Source organism: Panicum virgatum, chromosome 2K (genome assembly GCF_016808335.1).
Source record: "Panicum virgatum strain AP13 chromosome 2K, P.virgatum_v5, whole genome shotgun sequence".
In the NCBI taxonomy this organism is placed as follows: domain Eukaryota; kingdom Viridiplantae; phylum Streptophyta; class Magnoliopsida; order Poales; family Poaceae; genus Panicum; species Panicum virgatum.
This window is the reverse complement of record NC_053137.1, coordinates 48,299,351-48,324,458: the sequence shown is the minus strand read 5'-3', so window position 1 is coordinate 48,324,458 and position 25,108 is coordinate 48,299,351. Positions and strand designations below refer to the sequence as shown.

The 25,108-nt window shown below is 44.0% G+C and overlaps 3 protein-coding genes and 1 pseudogene across 3 annotated transcripts; all 4 read left to right on the top strand.

Annotated features, from left to right (window-relative positions):
• The first annotated feature begins 512 nt into the window (after positions 1-512).
• On the top strand, positions 513-968 carry LOC120695381 (serine carboxypeptidase 1-like). Its single transcript, XM_039978650.1, has one exon. The coding sequence runs from the start codon at positions 513-515 to the stop codon at positions 966-968; it is 456 nt and encodes a 151-aa protein (XP_039834584.1).
• A 43-nt stretch (positions 969-1,011) lies between these two features.
• On the top strand, positions 1,012-9,581 carry LOC120695380 (serine carboxypeptidase 1-like). Its single transcript, XM_039978649.1, has 14 exons — positions 1,012-1,102; positions 1,204-1,478; positions 2,929-3,174; positions 3,884-3,993; positions 4,086-4,184; positions 4,275-4,383; positions 4,467-4,618; positions 7,391-7,917; positions 8,002-8,276; positions 8,400-8,669; positions 8,797-8,906; positions 9,004-9,093; positions 9,219-9,327; positions 9,420-9,581. Exons 1-14 carry the CDS (start codon positions 1,027-1,029, stop codon positions 9,579-9,581), a joined length of 2,610 nt encoding a protein of 869 aa, XP_039834583.1. The 5' UTR covers positions 1,012-1,026.
• A 4,697-nt stretch (positions 9,582-14,278) lies between these two features.
• Positions 14,279-18,164, top strand: LOC120696091 (annotated as a pseudogene).
• Positions 18,165-22,381: 4,217 nt separating this feature from the next.
• On the top strand, positions 22,382-24,759 carry LOC120696090 (serine carboxypeptidase 1-like). Its single transcript, XM_039979243.1, has 8 exons — positions 22,382-22,814; positions 22,909-23,013; positions 23,096-23,379; positions 23,483-23,731; positions 23,806-23,918; positions 24,003-24,092; positions 24,207-24,315; positions 24,409-24,759. Exons 1-8 carry the CDS (start codon positions 22,397-22,399, stop codon positions 24,586-24,588), a joined length of 1,548 nt encoding a protein of 515 aa, XP_039835177.1. The 5' UTR covers positions 22,382-22,396; the 3' UTR covers positions 24,589-24,759.
• Positions 24,760-25,108: the final 349 nt, after the last annotated feature.

Below are 25,108 nucleotides of genomic sequence, written 5' to 3'. Positions count from 1 at the left end.
TGTTGCTGAGAATGTCACTATGTAACCACCTCGGCATCGACGACGGAGTCCCCGGGAGAGACAGATTGTCGTCATCGATATCGAATACTCCTCCATTGTTGAAGGCCTGGTAGCTGGAGTTTGTAAGGAAGATGCTTGGAAATCCGAAAGGAAGCAACGCACAGCGCAAATCTTGGCAACAATATAGTTGAACTAATCAAACACTCACCGATGCGTGTCGCGTAGCTGGCTCATGCCGTTCGTATTTCGGAGAATCCAAACTCTCCCAAAATTCCAGTTGGTAATTAATCTGGGATCTCACAAACACCAAGCAATTTACAGCTGATCAACCACAAACTGCGAAACATGGACTGATTTCGGAGAATCCAAACGCCAAGAATTCCAGTTGGTAACCTCGCTCCGGGCTGCTCCTTGCCACAGCACGCACTATATAAACACCAAACACTCTTCATTACACTCTCAGGCTCTCAGCGAGGAGCTCGATCGCAATACTAATCTCCTGACAAACCAAGATGGGGAGGAACCGGCAGATCCCGTACTGCAATCTCCTCGCGATCCTCCTACTCGCCGTACCGCTCGCGAACGCCACCCTGGACCAAGCCGCGCTGCTGAGGCAGTTCATCGCGTCCCGGTCCCGGGCCCAGAGCCTTGACCTTGAAGGCCCTGCCGAGACGGACCCTTGGGCTGACCCGGCAAGCAGCTTCGGCCACCTGCCCACGGACTGCAAGAACCCCAAGGGCAGCAAGGAGGCGGACAGGATCACGGCGCTGCCGGGGCAGCCGCCGCGCGTCAACTTCGAGCAGTACGCCGGGTACGTGACCGTGGACGAGGAGCACGACCGCAGCTCTTCTACTACTTCGTCGAGTCCCCCTACGACGCCGCCTCCAAGCCCCTCGTCCTCTGGCTCAACGGAGGTATATATCGATCTCAATGGCGTTCGGCGTTCGTTCTGGTTGGGAGCCATGTAATCTGTATGTTTTTTGCACGCGCGCAGGGCCTGGGTGCTCGTCGCTGGGAGCCGGCGCGATGCAGGAGCTGGGCCCGTTCCGTGTCAACCCCGACGGCAAGACGCTTAGCAGGAACAGGCACGCCTGGAACAACGGTGCGTGTATTACGTCGCTGATGACCGGTCAATGTTTGTTCTTACAAGTCCACGAACTAATCGCCGTGGCTGATGATGGACCGACCATTCATGACTCGCAGTGGCCAACGTGATCTTCCTGGAGTCGCCGGCCGGCGTTGGGTTCTCGTACTCGAACACGTCGTCGGACTACGACCTAAGCGGCGACCGGAGGACGGCGGTGGACTCGTACACCTTCATGCTCCACTGGCTCGAGCGGTTCCCCGAGTACAAGGGCCGCGACTTCTACATCGCCGGCGAGAGCTACGCCGGGCACTACGTCCCGGAGCTGGCCGCCGTCATCGTGGCCATCCGCAAATTCACCGGCAAGAACCCCACGAGCCTCAAGGGAATCTTCGTAAGTCCATCTTCTGCCATTAACCATGGGAATTATTTAGGCGGCAAACTTCAGTTGCAAATAATCATTCTTCAAGAGACGATAGAGCAACTCCAATTCTACTTTTAAAAAAAAAAGATAGAGCAACTCCAACGTACTAGTAAAATAGATCTGGCTGTTGGAATTGATCTCCACCCGTTGGCCGTTAATTGGGCCTTTAACTCGCGCTCTGATCGGGAGCGCCCAGCCCAAGATGAGGCTGGCGGGCCCCGTCGCACAGCCCTATAAAAATGGGGTGGGGACTGGTGGCTCGAGACACGAGGTTTGCCGCCGCCCAGTTTCCCCCACCTAAACCCTAGTTGCGATCTGATCCGCTAGGGGCTGAAGCGACGGGAAGCCGCCGCCACTGCACCATGCCGGCACTGTCACCACGACGTCTCTGCGCTGCGCGTCGCTGCCCTAGCGCAGAACTTCACCACCGCCCCTGCGTACCTCGACGACGACGTGCCATGGAGGTTGCAGAGGCCATGTGCAAGGTATTTTCCCCACAGAAAGTATATCTAGCCCATCGATCTACTCCTAGTCGATCTTGAGAGTCTAACACTGGCTAGCCATCCCTAAACACAGGGGTCCAACAATCTCTCCAACCTTCTCGCTAATCTATCTCGCTCGCCATCTCCACCCGGCTGCTTAGCAACTTTGCCGAGCCGCGACGTCTCGCCGTCTCGCCGGCGCGCCTTTCCCGCGCCACTCCAGCTCTCCCACGCGGCCTCCCGCCCTCGCGCGCTTGTCATCCTCCTCCCACGGTGCCGCCAACTCTTCCCTTCCGCCCCGCGCTGCTGCTTTGGCACCCTCCGGCTACCGCGCTTGCCTGGCCGCTCGCTCGGTGACTGCATCGACTGCTGGCCCGCTCCTCGCCGCTGAGCTCCCCCCGCAACTTGAGGAGATGGAACCCCAAATCCATGACCACAAGGTACCACTTGAGCGAGAGTTCCCTCAGGTCGAGGTTGGCGAGGTTCGGGTAGGTCCTGGTGACTAGTGAGCACAGCGAGGCCCGCGGTGCTGACCCCCCCCCCCCCCAAAGCGGGTGAGGTTGAGGGGATCCGGAGGGCCGGCGAGGGTGGCATCAGGGACTCGCGCGCAGAGGGAGAGGTCGATGCGGGAGGCTGATGGGTAGCGGGCGAACGCGACCGGGAGGATTGTGGCGGTGGCGGGACTCGCGGCGGCGTGGCAGGCATGAGAGACATGGGCAGCGCGGCCACGACGTTAGGCGGTGGAGCGGGCGGGCGACGGGAACGGGGATGGGAAACAAGAGATGTCTGCATAACTAGTCAGTTGGATATGATAGAGATATGGAGAGTGAATTCTGGCTAAATGGTAATATAGAGTGAAATTTGGCTAGTCTTTGGGTGATACTCGGTAATAATTATTTGTATCGTCGATTCTCAATCAATGGATCGTTTGGTTTCAGGTTGGCAACCCGTACCTTGATAACTACAAGAACGAGAAGGGCGGTCTCGAGTTCTTGTGGAACCATGGGGTGATGTCCGACGAGGTGTGGGCCGACATTACCGAGCATTGCAGCTTCGGACCGTCCGAGGGCCTGCTGTGCCACAGGGCGAAGGCGTCGTTCGATCCTGGTAACATTGATCCCTACCACATCTACGCTCCGATCTGCATCGAGGAGCCCAATGGGACGACCCACTCCACTGGCTATGTAAGTAAATACGAGTATACTTGCTCAAAAAAAAGTAAATATGAGTATATACGATGTGCTCCTCTCTTAGTCCCCTATAGTAGAGTCCAGGCACTGACGGCTGATAAATTAATTAAAGGAAAAAGTCTAAATTAGTTCCTTGAACTATAGTTAAAATCTGGATAACACCCTAAACTATTATTCAGTTTATTTTACCCCCAAACTATAAACTTTGGTTCATATTACCACCTAATACAATTTTTCTTTTTCCATTTCAAGTCTTAAGTTGAAATTTTACAAGATGATAGTACACATCATAACACATCTTAGAAAAATACATCATATTTTTTATTATTATTTTGATAGGTTAGGATATTTAAAAAAATTAATCATTAGAGTTCAAAATTATACAAAAAATAACAAAGAAAAAAATTATAACAATTTTTCTTTTAAAATGCATTGTGATGTCCACTTCTACTCTGCAAATTTTCAAATTAAAATTCAATTTTTGTATGGAGAAAAGAAAATAAATTGTATTATGAGGTAAAATGGACAAAATTGTATAGTTTATGGGGTAAATATTGAACCAAGTTGTAGTTTAGGGGGTAATTTAAGGGGTTATCCAGACTTTGGCTATAATTTAGGAGAGTAATTTAAACTTTTTCCTTAATTAAATTAAATTGGTTCAATCGGTGGCATGCTGTCTGACTGGCTGCTGAAATTGAGACAGTTACCTGGGTACGATCCGTGCATCAAGTACTACGTCCCAGCCTACTTCAATAGGCTTGAGGTGCAGGAGGCGATCCATGCTCGGGTCAACACACGTTGGTCCACTTGCACGTAAGTACTGCAAGCACTCTACCTAAGCCAGCCAACCCTTGGTCTAAACAAACCTTGGCCTGTATGCCTTAATCCTTGTGTAATTTGGTCAGTCATAACATCCTGCACTGGAACTGGAAAGAAGCTCCGGTGTCCATGGTGCCAACGCTCTCATGGCTTGTCCGTAATGGACTGCGAGTGTGGTTGTACAGGTAACCTACCTCCATCTGCATGCACTTCTTCCCCACTATGCAGAAAAAAAGTATAGAGCGAATGATTTGATCTTGCTAATTTATTGCCAGTGGTGACATGGATGATGTGTGCCCAATTACGGCGACGAGGTACTCCGTCCAAGATCTCAATCTGACCATCACAAAGCCATGGCGCCCCTGGTACACCCCTGCCAACGAGGTAGGCACAAGAATTTCAGCTCTGAGAGTAAAGATGAAATAGGATCGCTACATGGTGATTAACTGCGATGGTGTGTCACACAGGTTGGAGGTTACATTCAGCAATACAAGGGAGGATTCACATTTGCGTCGGTGAGGGGAGCTGGTCACCTAGTACCCAGTTTCCAGCCTAAGAGATCGCTAGTTCTCTTCTACTCCTTCCTGAAAGGCGTGCTCCCACCCGCAGTTTCATTGTGGCAGCCATGAGAAGAGAGCTAGTTTTCTGAAGAAGACACCGCACTCGAAGCTCCACAGCCAAAAAGAAGATACAAATAAATTGAGACATTTCTAAGTGTTTGTTTAGAAAATGGTTATGGTTGACAGTTGGTGGTTTTCTTTGGAGAAGACAACTTCTAGGGTGAGAGGCTAGAAGTAGGAAACGATGGCACTACTTTCACGACAATATTTGTAATAATATTAAATGGGCAATTGGTTCGTTAATTGCTTCCCATGGTCTTTGTGTTTTTAATTGGTTCCCATGGTCTTTGTGTTTTCTCTTGGACTAAGATCTTTCATGGATGGTGTAAGGAACATGATCCCTTTAGGCAGGGACGGTCCTGAGAATTTGAGGACCTAGCAGGGCGAGAAGTTAGAGTTGGGTCCTCTAAAGATGGTGGTGGTGGTGGTGGTGGTGGTGATGATGATGATGATAATGATGATGATGATGATGATAACTTCCATTCATTTTTTATAGCTATATTTCAAAAACTTAAATGTTCAAATATGATAGTTATATTTACTATTGGCATGGGTTGTGGCAATAAATAGCACAGGTTACAAGGAGTTCCTAGTTAAAACATTAGAGGACCAACAAAAATATCTGTTGCATTTATTATATTGATAAGCACACTTATGGTGCTCTTGGTCATTGTGCCATATGAAAATATATTAATCAAAATTGAATGAAAGGATGATTATGATTATTATTATTATTATTATTATTATTATCAGTAAGTTAGGTGGATCCAAAATAGAATCATACATATTAGTATTATATGATATTATCGTAAAAATATGTTCTAGTAATTCTATATGCAAAGTCATTAACAAAGGTATAAATCAATATCACCCATATGTTTCTTGAAGCTCGAAAATTTAAAAACAAACAGGAATTGAAACTTGAAATCTAGTATAGGCGAGAGTGTTCGAGAGTTACCTGGCTTCCTGTGTTCATGAGTCGCCATGACTTCGCCTAGCAAAGCATGACACGGGACGCTGGCGCTTGCTAGAGGAGTCACGCATAGGTCAGGCACAACATAGTCTTGTAGGGTGATGGCCATGGCCTCTGTTGAAGAAGGGTCCGCCCGTGTTGTGGAAGTAGAGGCGCCGGCGGCCTCCAGAGAGAGAAAACGAGAAAACCGTCCTCCATTGCATAGAAATATAAGTACATAGGTTTCATGCTTACTTGTTGAAGTTTAGGCCTCGTGGCCTTGTTCCTCTTGCTGAGTGTTCTGAGGCCTTGTGCTTCTCGTCGAGTTCTCATCGAATCCTTGCAAGCCAGGCTCAACGAGATGGCCAATTGCTCAACGGAGAGCAATGCATGTCTGATAACGTGTTTAAAGTGAAAAGTGAAAGAGAAGGATTGAATTGAGTGAATGATTCTTCCATTGATTGAGTGGAGAAGATTACAACCTTTTATACATGCCAAGGAGCCAAAAGCACCGAAGGGACACACCCCTTCGGTTTGGCCCCTTCATGATTAGTGATGTCATTAATCACTAACTAATTATTAATGGCAGAAATTGATCACTAATTTTAATTTCTTCATAACAATGACATACAACATGACACTGGTGATGCAACCGTCGATAATGAGTCTTATTGGTGATTTCATAAACTTAGAAGTCTGATGATCCAATCTCTCAAAGGTACTCATAGTGATAGTCAGGGATGCATACAGATACATAATTATATGTAACTAGCCTATCAACCCATACTTCCACACGGACTAATTAGAATTAATATAAAAATAAGACTTCTAGCTAATAATTATAATTATTTCCATCTCACGTCCTCTTTCATCTATTAAATATTCTAACACATATTGTAAAATATATATTTATCATTATCTAGTTGCAACGGATCTCATTTTGCATCGCACATCTATATGTGTTTGATATATGTTAATTGAAGCATTTGTTTGTGAATACATCAATACATGGTGCCACGTATCATGGATATCATTTTTATATAAACAATAACATAAATAATATATTAATAATGATAGAAATAATAAAAATTTATATTGGTGCACTCTAATATTTTTTTGTTCTTATATAATTTAGGTGGGTAATTTAGATATATGTTTAGAGGGTTATTTAGTATATTTTCATAATGACGGAGGTGGATAATTTATTAGGAAAGATAACAAATCCAACGACTATTATGATTAGAGTTGTCGGATTGATGGCCAAATATTTTTGATTTTTGTGAGAATTTCTAAGATTTTTCTATTTTTCTAGAGTGTCCATTTAGGATTTTAAGTGGCTTTACGTGGAGGCTTCAAAGGAGCCTCCAATTCCTCCAATTAATAATAATAAAATTAGTATAAGATGAATGTGCATGCGATGTGAGTTTCTGTGAATGTTCGGCTAGACAAAATGTGTCACCAAGCCTTAATTAGCATTGGCGGCTTCGGTGGGAGACAAATTGTTGTCGATATCTACTGAAATGTTGAATGCCGGTTATGCATGACATGACAACTGGCCGGGGGTTTCAAGGAAGATGTTTGGAGATCCCGGATTATGAAGCAAGTACAGTAATGCAGTTTAAGTACTGATGACTTGTAACGCCAATCTTGCCAAACCATCTACGGATAATCCAAACACCACCTCGGATTCCAGTTTGTAATATGTCCGGACTATTCCATGCCACAGTATACTATATATATAAACACCAAATGATTTATCTTTGCATTCTCACCAAGGAGCTCGGCAGATAGATTTCCTGACCAAAATCATGATGACGAGGAACCAGATCTCGTGCTGCATTCTGCTCGCGATCCTACACGCGGTCCCGCTCGCGACTGCCGCCCTGGACCAAGGCGCGCTGCTGCGGCAGTTCATGGAGTCCCAGCAGGCCCAGAGCGTGCCCTTGCCCGGCGAGACCGACCCATGGGTCGACCCGGTCGGCAGCTTCGGCCACCTGCCCACGGACGGCAAGACGCCCGAGGGCAGCAAGGAGGCCGACAGGATCACGGCGCTGCCGGGGCAGCCGCCGCGCGTCAACTTCGAGCAGTACGCCGGGTACGTGACCGTGGACGAGGAGCACGGCCGCGCGCTCTTCTACTACTTCGTCGAGTCCCCCTACGACGCCGCCTCCAAACCACTCGTCCTCTGGCTCAACGGAGGTGTATATCTATCTCAATGGTGTTCCGTGTTCGGCGTTCGTTCTGGTTGGGAGCCATGTAATCTCAACGCGATGGAGGAGCTCGGCCCGTTCCGCGTCAACCCGGACGGCGAGACGCGGAGCAGGAACAGGAACGCTTGGAACAACGGTGCGTGGCTCGTTAACAGGCATATCTAAACTCTAAACCTTTTTATATTCTGACACTAGTGGCGACGGCTACGTGCACTCGCAGTGGCCAACGTGATCTTCCTGGAGTCGCCGGCCGGAGTCGGCTTCTCCTACTCCAACACGTCGTCGGACTACGAGAACACCGGCGACGTGAGGACGGCGGTGGACTCGTACATCTTCCTGCTAAACTGGCTCGAGCGGTTCCCCGAGTACAAGGGCCGCGACTTCTACATCGCCGGCGAGAGCTACGCCGGGCACTACATCCCGGAGCTGGCCGCCGTCATCGTGGCCGTCCGCAAACATACCGGCGAGGACCCCACGAACCTCAAGGGAATCTTCGTAAGTCGATCGATCGATTGATCGCGTGCCATTAACCATCACAATTTAGCAATATAAATCCCATTGTATAAGCAAGATCATGAATATTATTTGCTTCGCTCCGCCGATCAATGGGGATTTCAGGTTGGCAACCCGTTGCTTGATAAATACAAGAACGACAAGGGCTCTCTCGAGTTCTTGTGGAACCACGGGGTGATGTCCGACGAGATGTGGAACAACATTTCCGAGCACTGCAGCTTCGGCCCGTCCGATGGCGTTTCCTGCCGTGAGGCCAAGTCGCCGTTCGAGGACCTCATCAAATTCGTTAAGAATGCTGGCAACATCGACCCGTACAACATTTACGCTCCCGTGTGCCTCTGGTCGTCCAACGGGACGACCTACTCCAGTAGCTATGTAAGTAGTACTACAAACTTGGTACAGAGGAATCCAGGCACGCACGCTGATGACTAACGTACTGAATTTTTTTTTTGCTTGGTCCATCTGTGCACGCATGACACGATGACTGTTGTAATTGAGGCAGTTACCTGGCTACGATCCGTGCATCGACAACTACGTCGAGGTTTACCTCAACAACACTGACGTGAAGAAGGCGATCCACGCTCAGATCAGCACAGATTGGTCAACTTGCAAGTAAGCAGTCATAACTGAACTGCCGCACCAGCTCTGGGACCTTCTGCAAACCCATAGACAGTTCGACCTGATAGCTTCTGTAAATTTAATTTGGCAGTGACTACTTGCCATGGAAGGATGCCCCGTTGACCATGGTGCCAACGCTCTCATGGCTTGTTGCCACCGGATTAAGAGTTTGGGTGTACAGGTAACGTGCCCGTCATTCCCATCTGATGCGCTTCTGCGAACAGAGCCAACTGAACTGAAAAAAAGAGAATTAATCAAGTGATTCAATTGCTATTTGGCAATGGTCGATGGATAACTCTTTGTCAGTGGCGACATGGATGACATTTGCCCGATCACTGCGACGAGGTACTCCGTCAAGGATCTCAATCTGACCATCACCAAGCCATGGCGCCCCTGGTACACCCCTGCCGACGAGGTAATTAACGACACAACAATATTCATATTTAGCTTTGGGAATGAAGACGTACTAGGATCTTTATGAGCTAATTTACCACGATCTTTTCGCAGGTTGGAGGCTATGTTCAGCAACACAAGGGAGGATTCACGTTTGCATCTGTGAGGGGAGCTGGCCACATGGTACCCAGTTTCCAGCCCAAGAGATCGTTGGTTCTCTTCTACTCGTTCCTAAAAGGCGTGCTCCCACCTGCAGTTCCATTGCGGCAGCCGTGAAAAGAGCTGGTTTTGTGCAAGTCCAAAGTCAAGACAGAAGATATACTAAATAAAGTGTAAAATGCACTCGCTGTTACTAAACTTGTGAGGATGTGTCACTTAGATCCCAAAAACTTTTTTTAATTTATTCGCTGCAGTATGTCCATACTTATCCATGTGCACGTAATGTTCACATGATATACAATCTTTACACCTTCTATCTCAATCTCTCCGATCCAACGGTGCTACTCGGGCTGTCCCTGCCGCCATCAGACCCACCCACCACAAGCACTAGCGCACCCACCGTGTGACCAGACATGGCGCGCCCTCAGTACCACAACTGCTTCATGCCTACCAATGCGCACTTGGACTCCTTAGTCTCACCTTCTACAATGCGCTAGGCGAGTGTGAACATCGTGCCAACGGAATCGTACAAGCCTCCGTGTGCGCCGCTGATGTCTCGGACTCCACAACAGTTCCCTCGATCACTGTGGCCTCCAGCAAGCCACCGGTGAGTACTTTGTCAAGCTTGGTCACCCGCTCCTCCAGCTCCATCACCTCAACAACCTCCACCTTGCCCTAACCCTGATTGGCGCGATCACCGTTGTGCTCTCTGCCTGCCATGAACTCTCGCAATGGAGAGCGCCCTGAGCATCCGGAGCACGAGGAGGCCCAGGCCCTGCATGTTGGCAGGTGCATTTTACTCTAAATAGAATTATATCACCTGTGTCACGAGTGTTCAAAAAGTCTCTAACAAGTGTTTTCCCCCCTTCAACAACATATGTGTACTACTTCTTTTTCCCTTCGAACACTCCCGCTCATGTTAGCCTGGAGAAAGGCAAATTATCTTTTTCTTGATGTTTTAATGGTACGATTTTCCTGTGCAAATAGATATTGTTGTAGTGAAATATGTAGTATGCATGTAAAGCTTGAGTTTGTTTAGGCTATTTGATAAGGCGATATCCCCACTTAGGTTTTCACAACCAGGGAGGCCGCACATCAGCCCTCATGACATGCAGTAGAAGAATAAATATCCTACAAGTTCTAACAAAATTCAGAAATTTCTATCATTAAACCGGTAGACTCTAATCATCATAGGCATCTTAATATTACCAATTGGAGCTCCTTTTGAAAACTCTACATTAATGTAATAAAAATTTGTAGAAATATATATATCGTATCTCAAAATTGTTGAAAATTATAAATATCCTACCATCAATGCAGTATACTCAAATTATCATAGCCATTGGTTTTACTATATATATTTTCTAAAAATTTATCCACTTTGATATAATATAAAAAAAGATAGTCTAAAATACCACTTAAATCTATGTCTAAGTTACCCGCCTATGCCATTATGAAAAATAGACTGAAACAAACTCTAAATCTATATATAAATTACCCACCTCTCAAATTATGAAAAATGATCCTTTGATTCATTGCTTACACATTGCATAATTTGGGATATCTGAATATTAAGCACACCATGAACTTGTTGTTTCCCCAAAAAATATAGGCCTCAAACAACAAGCAAGTGATGAAAACATCACACACATTTCACATTGCATACACATTAATGGTTTCACCCACAACCTACAAGGTCACAACGGACCGTTGCAAACTCCCTACTATACCGCTAGAGCTTGCTGAGTACGAGAGTGAGGACGAGAAGTTCCTCACTCTCTCTCACGCGCCTGAACGGAACTTCCCGAGGAGCTGAAGAGACACATAACGACTCCACCTATCACGCACCTCGACGGGCAGGACGAGAGTGAGGACGAGAAAGTCCTCAAAGGGCCCAAGGTCATTCAGCTCCTCAGGATGATCGTTGAGATGCGTAAAGAGCACAAGAAGCTAAATGACCAGTTGGTGGAGTACACATTGTTAAAATAACCCTTGAACTATGGCACAAAAATGACCAGGCGGCGAAGCACAAAAAGCACCATGAGCTATGGCGGAGTCACTATAAAAATAAGTTAAATAACTCTTGAAAGTTGCATCTAAATTACCCCACATAAATCATTTTAAAATTGACCTGAAGCCACTGGCGGAGGGTAGTGATGGCCATAGAGGGCCATGGCCCCCCTTGCTACGCAGAATTCCTATTAGATGAACAGTAATCGTGGTACTGTTCATTGCTTAAGCACCTCAAATACTAAAGGGTCCCCCCCCTCCTCCTTTGGTCTAGCTCCGTCACTGCCTGAAGCAACCCTAAATCTGAATCTAAATTACCTACAATTGTGCTAACCCTTACAAGATGTGCTAGAAAAAAAGATAAATAAACCTTATAAATTCTTATAAAACTTAGAAACATAATAGCATCAATCCGGTATACTCTAATTTTCATAGACATTGAGTCTATATGTTTTAAAAAAATTATCCACCTCTAATATTATTAATATAGTATAAAATAATCCCCTAAATCTATGCCTATGTTACCCACATATACTATTAAAAAATTGTCTAAAATGACCCCAAATTAATATATAAACCATACACCTCTCCCATATGAAATTATAATCTAAAGCAATCCCTAATCTTCATTTAAATTACCCTCATATGTCATTACGAGAAATAATTTAAATAACCCTTTAAATTTTGCTTCTAAATTACCCACATTAATTATTACTAAAATTAACCTAAGGTAACCTCTAAATCTGAATTTGAATTATCTACATGTGTCATTTGAATTATGTTAATTCCACGAAGATGTGCTAAAAAAAGATAAACCCTAGAAATTCTTTTAAAAACAAAAAACATCCAGTCAACGGTTTGGTAGACTCTAATAATAATAATTGTTGGATCTATTATATTTTTCTAATAACTACCCACGTCTACTATTACGAAAAAATGTCTAAAACTAAATCTGTTAGAAAATTAAGAATCTGTGCTGTTATGAAATAATCTAAAATAATTTTCTCAATCTATATCTAAACTAACACTACTCCCTATGTCATTATAAAAATTACAAAAGTTATCTTAAAGTTTAGGAGGGAAGGGATGCTGGGACGGTGGACGAAATTACACATGTCGCGCATTGAGTGCCCCGTCGTCATGTACATTGGATTGGTTTGCTGGAGTCCATGAGAATGGAGAGCCGAGCCAAAGAGCATGCTGTCTGATACTCTGATCCGCTATCGCCTATTTGTAGAGATGGATAGCATCGGAAGCAGGTTCGCACGGGAGGGACTTTGCAAGGACAGGGGCGAAGCTAGGTGGTCTCTCTCTGGTGGCCATGCACCATGGTGAAAATTTTCCCAGTAGTTAACTAAATTTCACCAGATAAAGTATACTAGCTTCATTGTTTGCAATGGAGAGTGCACCAGGGTTAAATTGATCTTGGCTTCGCCACTAACAGGATACTTTCCTTTTTAAAAAAGTTTATGGATTGTGTGGCCACTGAATTTTTTCCCCATACCATCGATCCGATCTTTGGGATTGCTGCCTAGAGATGTCGTTACCTACGTCGGCGGGAGAGACAAATTCTTGCCCGTATCAACTGGAATGTTGAACGTGGTTATGCCAGACAGCTGGAGTTTTAAGGGAAATGCTATCCAGTTGGTAAAAGTATTGCAATTTAAGCATTTAGAGTGTGTTTAGATCTTAAAATTTTTTAGCGCTACACGAACTTCAAACGTTTGATCACTAATTAGGGGTATTAAATATGAATAACTGACAAAATTCATTTCATAACCCCCAGGTATAATTGCGAGACAAATCTTTTAAGTCTAATTGGACCATGATTAGACAATGTTGTGCTACAGCAAACAACCTTTAATGATGGATTAATTAAGTTTAATAGATTTGTCTCGTGATTTTCCATCCATCTATGTAATTAGTTTTATAATTATATCATGTTTAGTCCTTCTAATCTTCGGTTGAAAATTACTATAATGAATTTGGTCCAAATTTTTACAGGATCTAAGCACACCCTCACTAAGCTAATGTTGCCATACCATTAACATCTGAAAGAACTGCAGAAGACTGGCCGGTTGACGTACGTAGCTAGCTCAGGCCATTCGTCTTCCGGAGAACCCAATCAAACACACCCAAAGTTCCAGTTGGTCCGGACTACTCCACGCCACAGTAGTATAAACACCAAGTGATCTTTGCATTCTCAGCAAGCAAGGAAGGAGGTCGCATGCAGGATCCATTTTCCTGCTGACCGACCAATTAATCACGATGACGAGGAGAATTCAGATCCGGTTCTGCATTCTGCTCGCGATCCTACTCGCCGTACCGCTCCCGAACGCCGCCGCCCTGGATCAAGCCGCGCTGCTGAGGCAGTTCATCGCGTCTCGCCGGGCCCAGAGAGCCGACGGCCCTGCCGAGACGACGGACCCGTGGGCTGACCCGGCGAGCAGCTTCGGCCACCTGCCCACGGACTGCAAGAACCCCAAGGGCAGCAAGGAGGCCGACAGGATCACGGCGCTGCCGGGGCAGCCGCCACGCGTCAACTTCGAGCAGTACGCCGGGTACGTGACCGTCGACGAGGAGCACGGCCGCGCGCTCTTCTACTACTTCGTGGAGTCCCCCTACGACGCCGCCTCCAAGCCCCTCGTCCTCTGGCTCAACGGAGGTAATTAAATGGTTTCAGATTTTGCAGGATGCACACGACGTTCGTTTTGGCATTCGGCACGAGATGATTGTTTTCGCGTGTCTTTTTCATGGGCGCGGGCGGCGCAGGGCCGGGATGCTCGTCGCTGGGAATCGGCGCGATGACGGAGCTCGGCCCGTTCCGTGTCAACCCCGATGGCAAGACCCTGAGCAGGAACCGCCACGCCTGGAACAACGGTTGGGCTCTTGGCTATTGCGATAGTTAATGAGTTCATGTATAGCCAACTAGCCATGGCCGAGACGACGGCAGACTGCGTCTCACTGACGACCTTCGTTGTGAGGAGTTGCAGCGGCCAACGTGATTTTCCTGGAGTCGCCGGCCGGAGTTGGCTTCTCCTACTCCAACACGTCGTCGGACTACGTAAGAGTCGGCGACGAGAGGACGGCGGTGGATTCGTACATCTTCCTGCTCCACTGGCTCGAGCGGTTCCCCGAGTACAAGGGCCGAGACTTCTACATCGCCGGCGAGAGCTACGCCGGGCACTACATCCCGGAGCTCGCCGCCGTCATCGTGGCTGCCCGCAAACGGACCGGCAAGGACCCCACGAACCTCAAGGGAATCTTCGTAAGTCGTCGATCGCGTATTCGCGCGCCATATTGACCATGACAATTTTGGAAAACTTGAGCTACAACTCATATCATTGTACAAGCTGCAAGATAATTAGTATTTGCGTCGCTTTGGCATCAATCTATTTCAGATTGGCAACCCATTGCTTGATGACCTGAACAATGACAAGGGCTCTCTGGAGTTCTTGTGGAACCACGGGGTGATGTCCGACGAGATGTGGAACAACATTTCCGAGCACTGCAGCTTCGGCCCGTCCGATGGCAGTTCGTCTTCGTGCGATGAGGCGATGACGGCATTCTATTTCAACTTCGCTAAAATCGTTGGCAACATCTATTGGTACAACATTTACGCTCCGATATGCATCCAGGCGCCAAACGGAACGGTCTACTCGAGTAGCTATGTAAGTACATATATATGTATATTTATGTCTATGATCTGTTCTTTTCTCAAGCTCCTAAATCCTAGCTACTATTAGTAAACTAACTAGACTATCAGTCCGTGCTCCCGCACGGGCTAATTATAATTAATATAAAAAAGAGTTATAGCTAATAATTATAATTATTTCTATCTCACGCCTTTTTTCATCTATATTAAATATTCTAACACATACTCTAAAAATATATATTTATGATTGTCTAGTTGCAATAAAACACGTCTATACGTGTTTGATATATACTTAATTGAAACATTTGTTTGTGAGCTGTTATTCTTACCTCTTCCATCATACATGAATATATGGTGACACATACCGTGGGTAGTATTTTTGTAAAAAACAAGAGCATAAATAATATATTAATAATGATAGAAATAGTAATTTATAATTGTATAGTAGTGCACTTTAATATTTTGTCATAATTATAATTTAGATTCAAATTTAGGGGTTACTTTAACTTTAATAATGATATAATTGGATAATTTATTTGCAAATGTGGGGTCATTTGTATTATTTTTATAATGACAAAGGTGGATAATTTATACGAAGATTAGGGAGTTACTTTATATTATTTTTATAATGGCAAATGTGTGTAATTTAGATACATGTTTAGGGGGTTACTTTAGATGTGGGTATTTATTAGGAAAGTTAACATATTCAACAACTATTATGATTAGAATTAGAGTTGTCAGATTGATGGTCAGATGTTTCTGATTTTTGTGGGAGTTTCTAGGATTTTTGGGCTAGCAATTAAGAGAAATAAGTGTTAACAGTTTGTTGATATGTATTGTTCACGACTATTCAATACTATTGTTTATCTTTGTTATCTTTCATTTCTTTCATAATCTAATAGAATATTAAGATCTTTATCCGGTTGTGCTATAGGCTTACATACAAATACTCCATATGTTTTTTTCATAGTTTTTTTCATAGTTTTTTTCATAGTTTTTTTTTCTCTTTCTGTCGTACCTCCGTGTGTGTCAAAGATGTGTTTAGTGAAAACCTTAGCTTGTGTGAGTAAGTGTTCAACATGAAAATCGATATGTTAATCACTTCCTGCATAAATGGATATGTCATGCATGTATATCTTGAATTCGATTTTTCTATATTAACAATACTAGAAGTGGATCAAAATAAACTGAGAACAAAACACCAGTAAATCACTAAAAACTCTTTTATTTGGTCTATACCTCTCTCACATGTACGGTTCTGTACTGACATTAATTTTCCCTTTTTCCTACTTTAAAAAATAATCTAAAGTACCTAAATCTTCATAAAATTATAGAATCGAGCCTCTAACTCAGGACATGTGCTCATGTTTTTTGCTATATATTTTTTCATTGATGGAGAATGTGCCCATCACTAACACATGCTTGTAAGACAATCTCAAAATTTATCGGACCACTCTTTGGAGTTGTTCATAAGGGTTGGGTATATGTAGTGCGTGCGTGCGTGCGTGCGCACATGCTTGTAAGACAATCTCAAAATTTATCGGACCACTCTTTGGAGTTGTTCATAAGGGTTGGGTATATGTAGTGCGTGCGTGCGTGCGTGCGTGTGCGTGTGTGTTATTAAAAACCAAATTAAAGTACCACACTAGCTCTACATCTAAATCACAACTTCCCTTTATTATAAAGAAAAGATATACCATATTATGGATGGCTCATTTTTTCAACCATTGTAAAAAATTCTCAATATTTAGTAGTCATAACTCGGTAATAATTCGTCTGATCATCATTAACAACAATAGCCATTTGTGACACATAAAAATTTCTAGTTTTGAGTTGTCAATAAATAACTGATAATTCAAAAATTTATAGAAGCATATATAACAAGATCTCAATTACAATGATAAATGATATTGTAAAGTACCGAGTACTTTTAGGTATTTTTCTCTTGAATTTTTCCTAGTCGTTGATCTATGGAAAATCAAATTAAATTAATATTCGGTCCCACTCTTTTTGGTACTTGGTCGTCCCATATTTTTTGTACCACCAAATACTTTAGTGAAGGTACTTCCAACCTTGACCGCCGTACGATTCTATCAGATGGACATCTCTCATTTTTTTCAATCATTGTAAAAATTCTCCTAAATGTTTTTGTTTCTTACAAATTATCTATCTTTTCTTGTGCATCTCATTATAATTAAATAAAGTCTCGGAAGAAATCTCTTTGGTTGATTTTTGACACACTACTGGCTCTTGCTGTTGGACAGTTACCTGGCTATGATCCGTGCATCAATTACTACGTTACCAACTACTTCAATAGCCTTGATGTGAAGGAGGCAATCCATGCGCGGATCAATACACGTTGGTCAAATTGCAGGTAAGTAGTGTGTCGTATTATTATCCACACCGACTCATTTTGATCTTGGAACTCGTATGCCCACCTAAAATCTTATGTAATTTGGTCAGTATACAAGTGCACGGGAACTGGAAGAAGGCCCCATTGACCATGGTGCCAACTCTCTCATCGCTTGTCGACACTGGATTGCGAGTCTGGTTGTACAGGTGTATAAACCTTCATTTTTACTTCTGCAACACTGTTTAAACTCAAAAAAGATGAAGAAGAGTCAAATGGTTCGATTTGATGTTTCACAATAACATGGGTAATTCGTTGTTAGTGGCGACATGGACGACGCTTGTCCGATTACTGCAACGAGGTACTCCGTTCATGATCTCAATCTGACAATCACAAAGCCATGGCGTCCTTGTATACCCCTGCCAACGAGGTAATTATGGACCCAGTACCTCACGTATTAAAGCTATGAGACTGAAGATGTACTAAGATTTTTATGAGCTGATTAGCCATGGTCTTTCTGCAGGTTGGGGGCTATATTCAGCAACACGAGGGAGGATTCACATTTGCATCTGTGAGGGGAGCTGGCCACATGGTGCCCAGTTTCCAGCCTAAGAGATCATTGGTTCTCTTCTACTCATTCCCAAAAGGCGTGCTCCCACCTGCAGTTTCACTATGGCAGCCATAAGAAGAGCTTGTTTTATGCAAAAGTTATGGCTCCACAAGTCCACAACCAAGAGAGAGATACAAATTACATTATATGGCCAGCCACCCGAGTGTTCAACCTTAGTCTCTAGTCCGACACAAGTATGTTTTTACTTGAACAAAATATCTGTAGCATTTCCTGAAAATAATGTAATTTTTGTATTGATACAATCTCAAAGGTACCATTTCATTGAATACTAAGCTAGGATATTTACAAATCAAGTAATAAAATCACATATTCCTAAATGTCATTAAGTCATAATTCATTAAAATTGTGGCAAGCACACATAGAGAATAAAATGAAAAGCTCGTTAAAAAATTAGGGAAAACCCGGTTTAAACCCTCGAACTATCACCAAAGTCTGATTTTCAACCTTCAACTACAAAATCGGATAACAAAGGCCATCCAACCTTAGGTGGTTTCGAAGGTGTTTTTCATTTTGTGAGAATTAAAATATTCAAATTTAAACTAAAAAATTCATAAGTAATTCATATTAAATGAAAAAAAATGAAGTGGGTATCAAAAGTTTTCTAAATGTAACCTATCTATTGGCATGATTTTTTTAGTTATTCAAATCCAATTTCTTATTTTCATAATAATTGATTGCTTGTAGTTATGTATATTACTTTTGAATAACTAAGATTCAAATAGAGCAATAATAGATTGGTTACATTTTTAGAAAAATTGGTACTAATTTCATATTTTTCTATTTAAAATGAATGATTTTTTATGTTTTTAGATCTAATTAGATTTTTTTAAAAAAATTAAAAATACAAAACCACCTTGGAAACCGCCCCAAGGGCCAAATTTGCCCGGTTTCGACAGTTGGATGGTCTATGTCATTCGGTTTTGTAGTTGAAGATTGAAAATCGGACTTCTACGATTTTTTAAGGGTTTAGTTCGGACTTCTCTCTAAAAATTATCAAATCAAAATGAAAAATAATTGGCTTGTATGTCGGACAACATTTATCTGGCAAGTTTGGAAACAAGACATTCTTAATACATGGTGTATCCTGATAGAGCCGCACAAATATGGTTCAACTCCACAAACCTTCTAAAGTGACCGCTAGCCAAATTTGTTATTTATTGGTGCCAAATCTGGAGAGTGCTAGAAAACTTCAAGCCTAGAAGAGGAAGGTGCTAATAAGCTAGAAGTGAGTGACATGGTGATGATAAGGATCGGATCAGAAAACCGCCTGCTTTAGTAAAAAGTGATGGAAGCATCTCCACTTCAGGAATTGATTAATTTTGAGGTGACTTTATGCGATTTGTAGAACAGAGAGTCCTCAGTAAAAAGCAAGTGATGGATTTACATGTGTGCTGTCTGACTTGTGCCTTCTATCATGCACAATGAGATTTCAACATACAGTTGCTCAAAATGAAAACTAGTTTCACATAAATTTGAACAAATTGCTGCACCATTTGACCCCCTGAATCTTTTAATTGTGACACGGTACTCAACGATCTCAATCTAGCTGTCACAAAAAAGTGGCACCCTTGGTACACCCCAAACGGCGAGGTAAAGAATCTTCACAAACAAACATAGTTGAAATGATTCAAATTCATGTGCAATTTGGTAGATTTTGATTAAGAACTGTGATGGGTATAGGTTGGAGGCTATGTTTAGCAGTACCAAGGAAGCTTCACTCTGGCATCAGTGAGGGCAGCTGGGCATATGGTCCTTGCATCCCAGCCAGAGATACCGCTTGTTCTGCTCTACGCTTTCCTGAAAAACATGCTCCTTCCAGCTAACATCTCAGACTAAAAAAATTGAGCATTACATTTTCTAGTTTGTGAACTTAGCATTCACATTCTACCTTGTCGTCTTTGGTTACACACAAGCTTGAGCAAGTCATTTTGGTAGCAGTCTAGTGTCTAGCTATACTTTTCTCATTACTAGGAAGCACTATAATAATGGTTGACATTGACATGGAAAATAATAAAGAGAGCAACATCTAGAGGTATCTGCCTAAAATTTTTGCGGTGTCTTGAGTTTAAAAAATTGTTCCATTGTTACCACTCTATTTATGTTGAAACGAATTGTTTTATCTCAACATGTTTTCCCTGACCACTTGAAAAGAAATTAGGAAGAAATTAGGGAAGAATCCACTTTACACCCTCAAACTATCACAATAGTTTAATTTTCAACTTTCAACTACACTGATAATGGAGGGCACCCAACTGTCAAAACTAGGCAATTTGGCACTTGGTTTCAAATACGATTTTTCATTTTGTGAAATAAAAAATATTCAAGTTTAAACTATAAAATTTGCAAATAATTCATTTTAAATAAAAAATTATGAAATATCTGCCATCATTTTTTAAAAAAATGTAACCTATATATTGACACTCTACTTGTCAATTATTCAGATACATTTTTTATATTCCTATTATTTGTTTGCTTGTAGTTAAAAAAATAGAGTAACAATATATAAGTTACATTTTAAGAAAAAATTTAGTACTATTTTCATATTATTTTGATTCAAAATAAATCATTTTTTATATTTTATATCTAACCAGAATTTTTATTTTCCTAAAAAAAAATATAAAATCACCTTTGAAACCATTCAAAGGGCCAAACTTGGCTAGTGCCGGTAGTTGGATGGCCCTTGTTATCCGGTTTCATAAAAGATTAAAAATTAATTTTTTGTGAAAATTCAAAGGATGTAGACTAGACTTTTCTCATTTATCCCATTGCATTAAAGAAAGGAGAAACGTGTCTTACTAGGAACTAGGCAAATGGAAAAAAAGATATGACACATAATAATTTTGTTGAGCATGATTTTGTTTGAAAGTGTAATTCTTAGCAATACAGTCACAAAGATAAAAGTGCATGCACAATTAAAAAATATTTATGGTCAACATCACAATATTTTGTCACTCAGCAATTAGTATTATTTTGGTTATCGATATGATCACAAAGGTATTATTATAAAGTAATTCTATTCTAATATAACTTATGACAAGTCAAACTGTAGAACAATGTTAAAGCATTTCAATCACAGACCTACTTATATAAATTTTAAATGGCATCATCCAGAGGGTACTTTTAGGTACTTCTCCCTTGAATTTTTTTGACCGTTGATCTATGAAAAATTAAATTAGTATTCGGTCCTACTCTTTTTGTACTTAGTCCCACATTTTTATATCACCAGGTACTTTAGTTTAGGTACTTTCTACCTTGATCACCGTACGATTCTGTTAGATAGACGGCTCTTATTTTTTTCAATCATTGTAAAAATTTTCTCATAAAAATATTAGACTGCAATGAAAAGTAGTTGGATCTGGGCAGCATTCATATGGGGCATTGCATATGCTGAAAGAATCACAAAAAGGTGGTTTGCCTGGCTCTACAAGCGTTCTAAATTTGCAATGTCTTTTAATTTCACAGATCCAACAAATTTGGAGTGTCCTCTAACCAAATTTTCCCATTTCTTGGAACCAAATTCGGAGAGTGCACTAGCAGGCTGGAAAACTTTCGAGGAAGATGAGCTTGGCAAGCCGCAGGTAAAAATGGACAAGATAGGAACCGCCTGTCCCAGTTGAAAGCAATTGAAGGCCATGCCTGCAGGAACTGGATGCTACGTTATGCTAATTTGCTACTGAGTTTTTCAAAGGCAAAACATTACGAAAATGTAGTTCGGTGTTGATGAGTAAGTCCATGGTGGAGAGAGCTCTCATGCATCTTACTCTGTTTATCAGGCAAGAACAGTTATTGCCCCCAACAGTTTGATTGTATGCAATCTAGGGCGGCAATTGTTTTTGACCGGAGGAAAAATGATGAAGTTTCTCTGTAGCGCCCATATTGCCAAAAGCAGTGACGCAAAAATCCAAGCCGTAGGATAGCACTAGGCCGTGGATTCTGAGAGACTCCGCCTTGGCCTTTGCAAATCTTGTACTGTCCTGTTGCGGCTTGCTTGACCGTAACACAACAGTGCAATAATTAAGATCGCAATCTATTACGCCTTGTTGTTTGATCGCGATGGGTAAACCCAAATCGGCCATGGACAGCTGCTTAAAAACTCTCCTCGTAGACTCCAGACCCGGCGCAACTCCTTTGGAAAATCCGAGTCGCAACACATGCGCCAGATACCTGGTCCTTCTCCGTCCCATCTACTAATAAATTCTGAAGCTACTAGTACTACCTATATATAAACGCCTCAAGAACGGCTAATCTTGGCCAACATCTCTCGGCATTTCCTCACTCTCAAAAAGATGAGGGGCACCACCGCTTTCTTCCTCCTCTCGCTCGCCTTCCTCTTGGGCACCTTGCTTGCCACTGCTGCCGATGTGTCCCAGGAGGCCCAGCTCATCAAGTTCATGTCGTCCAGGGCCCTGAAGAGACTCAGGAGCAGGCCCACAGCAGCGAACGAGGCCGAAGAAGAATCCGACCCGTGGGCCGACCCCGACACCTTCGCGCACCTGCCCGAGCGCTGCAAGGGCCTGCCGAGCGGCGGCAGCAAGTTGGCCGACAGGATCCTGGGGCTCCCCGGCCAGCCGCCGCGCGTCAACTTCCGGCAGTACTCCGGGTACGTGACGGTGAACGAGGAGCACGGCCGCGAGCTGTTCTACTACTTCGTCGAGTCCCCCTACGGCGCCGCCTCCAAGCCGCTCATCCTCTGGCTCAACGGAGGTAAGCAAACACGCGACGCGAGTCCCGGCCGGGTGCGGGCAGAGGCCGGCGAGTCATCTCACCGGCTGTTTCGTGGATGGACGAACGTGTGCAGGCCCAGGATGCTCGTCGCTGGGGTACGGGGCGATGGAGGAGCTCGGCCCCTTCCGTGTCAACCCCGACGGAACCCTGAGAAGGAACAAGTACTCCTGGAATAACCGTACGTGAAGAGCTCGCGTGATCGTATTGTATTTTGTTTGGCAGTGGACTGATTGGAGGATATGGTGCGTGGGTGCGTGCAGTTGCGAACGTGATCTTCCTGGAGTCGCCGGCGGGCGTCGGGTTCTCCTTCTCGAGGAACACCACCGACTACGACACCGTCGGCGACCGGAGGACCGCCGAGGACGCGTACGTCTTCCTGGTCAAGTGGCTCGAGCGCTTCCCCGAGTACAAGGGCCGCGACTTCTACATCGCCGGCGAGAGCTACGGCGGCCACTACGTCCCGCAGCTCGCCACCGTCATCATGTCCATGAACCGCTTCCCGGGCCCGGCCCTGCTGCCACGCATCAACCTCCAAGGCATCTTCGTGAGTGCTTATGCCCTGTAAATTATTGCACATTATTGCCTTCGTCGTCGGTCGTTGTCCTATAATATCTGAACGGGACGATGTCTTGGTGCGCTCCAACTAGTTCGGCAATCCGTTGCTGGACGACTACCTGAACGGGAAGGGGTACCTGGAGTTCCTGTGGAGCCACGGCGTGATCTCCGACGAGGCCTGGGCGAGGATCCTCGCCAACTGCACCTTCACCCCGTCCGACGACTGGCCGTGCTTCGTGGCGGCGCACGCGTTCCAGAAAGGGAACATCGATCGCTACAACATCTACGCCCCGGTCTGCCTGACGCCGAGCAAAAACGGCACCTTCTACCCCAGCAGCGACGTACGTAACTAACATGCATCGATTCAGACAGCTGATGTCGGTAACTGAGTGTACTGCAATTTTTGGCTTGTCAGTCGATGCCCGGCTACGATCCGTGCAGCTACCACTACGTCGAGCCGTACCTGAACAACCACGCGGTGAAGAGTGCTCTGCACGCTCGGGTCGACACGAAATGGACAGGTTGCAGGTAAGTGCATGCCGACCCACTGCTTGGCTGCGCACAGTGATCATTCTCACACCCCAATCAGCTGATGTGTGACATAATTTTCAGTGACGACTTGGCCTGGAATGATGCCCCAGAGTTCATGGTGCCAACCATCAAAAGGCTGATAAAAAACGGGTTGAAAGTATGGATCTACAGGTACCGTATTTGGGCCATTAATCATTCACAGTGAAACTGAAGAAACTGTTTCAGATCTTGACAATTAGAATTTAGAAATACCATAACTCTTTATTTGCCCAAAATCTTTTGCAGCGGTGATTTTGATTCTGTATGCTCACTTACGGCGACGCGGTTTTCTGTCAATGATCTCAATCTAGCCATCACGAGCAAGTGGCGCCCTTGGTACACCCCTGACAGCGAGGTAAGAGATCTGCACGAGATCTACAGTAGAAATAGTACTTCGGTGCAATTTGGAAGAGTTTAATCGATGTGGAAAATGCTCTGACCGATGCAGGTTGGAGGCTATGTTCAGCAGTACCAAGGAGGCTTCACGTTCGCGTCAGTGAGGGCAGCTGGTCATTTGGTCCCTACTTTCCAGCCTAAGAGATCACTTGTTCTTCTCTACTCTTTCCTGAAAAACATGCTCCCACCTGCTGACATCCCAGATTCTTGGCGTTCAGATTTCGGGTTCTAGTTCTCCCCAGCATGATCGATCGGACTGGGTTTTAATCCTCACAATGTCGTTTACGTTCAGCTCATGGTCTTATCACTTAACACATGCATGTGTGTTGAGAAGCTTTCCAGTTGGGCACCTGAAAAGGAATAAAGGGAACCACACCTCCTGCCTTTTGCAGGAGATCTTGGAGCTTATTTGCGCAAACTTCTGTGACATGTGAAACCATAAAACTTTCTGTTGAATGTTTGACTCGAAAATGTTTTAGTACCTGTTGGGATATTGATAGTGATCGGGTGCTCTAGCCTAAGAGGGGGAGGGGGTGAATTAGGCACTAATAAAAACTTAGACCTATGGCTCCAACTAGTTTGCACAAAGCTTAAACTAAAACATGCTATCTAGATGTGCAACTAGGTTGTTCTAGTGTGAAACCCCTATCCCAAAAGAGTTTAGCAACCTATAGCCTTTTCTATCAAGAAACTATTCTATGAAAGTAAAGGCACACAAATTGCTAGTATGAAATGCGGAAGCTTAAAGAGAG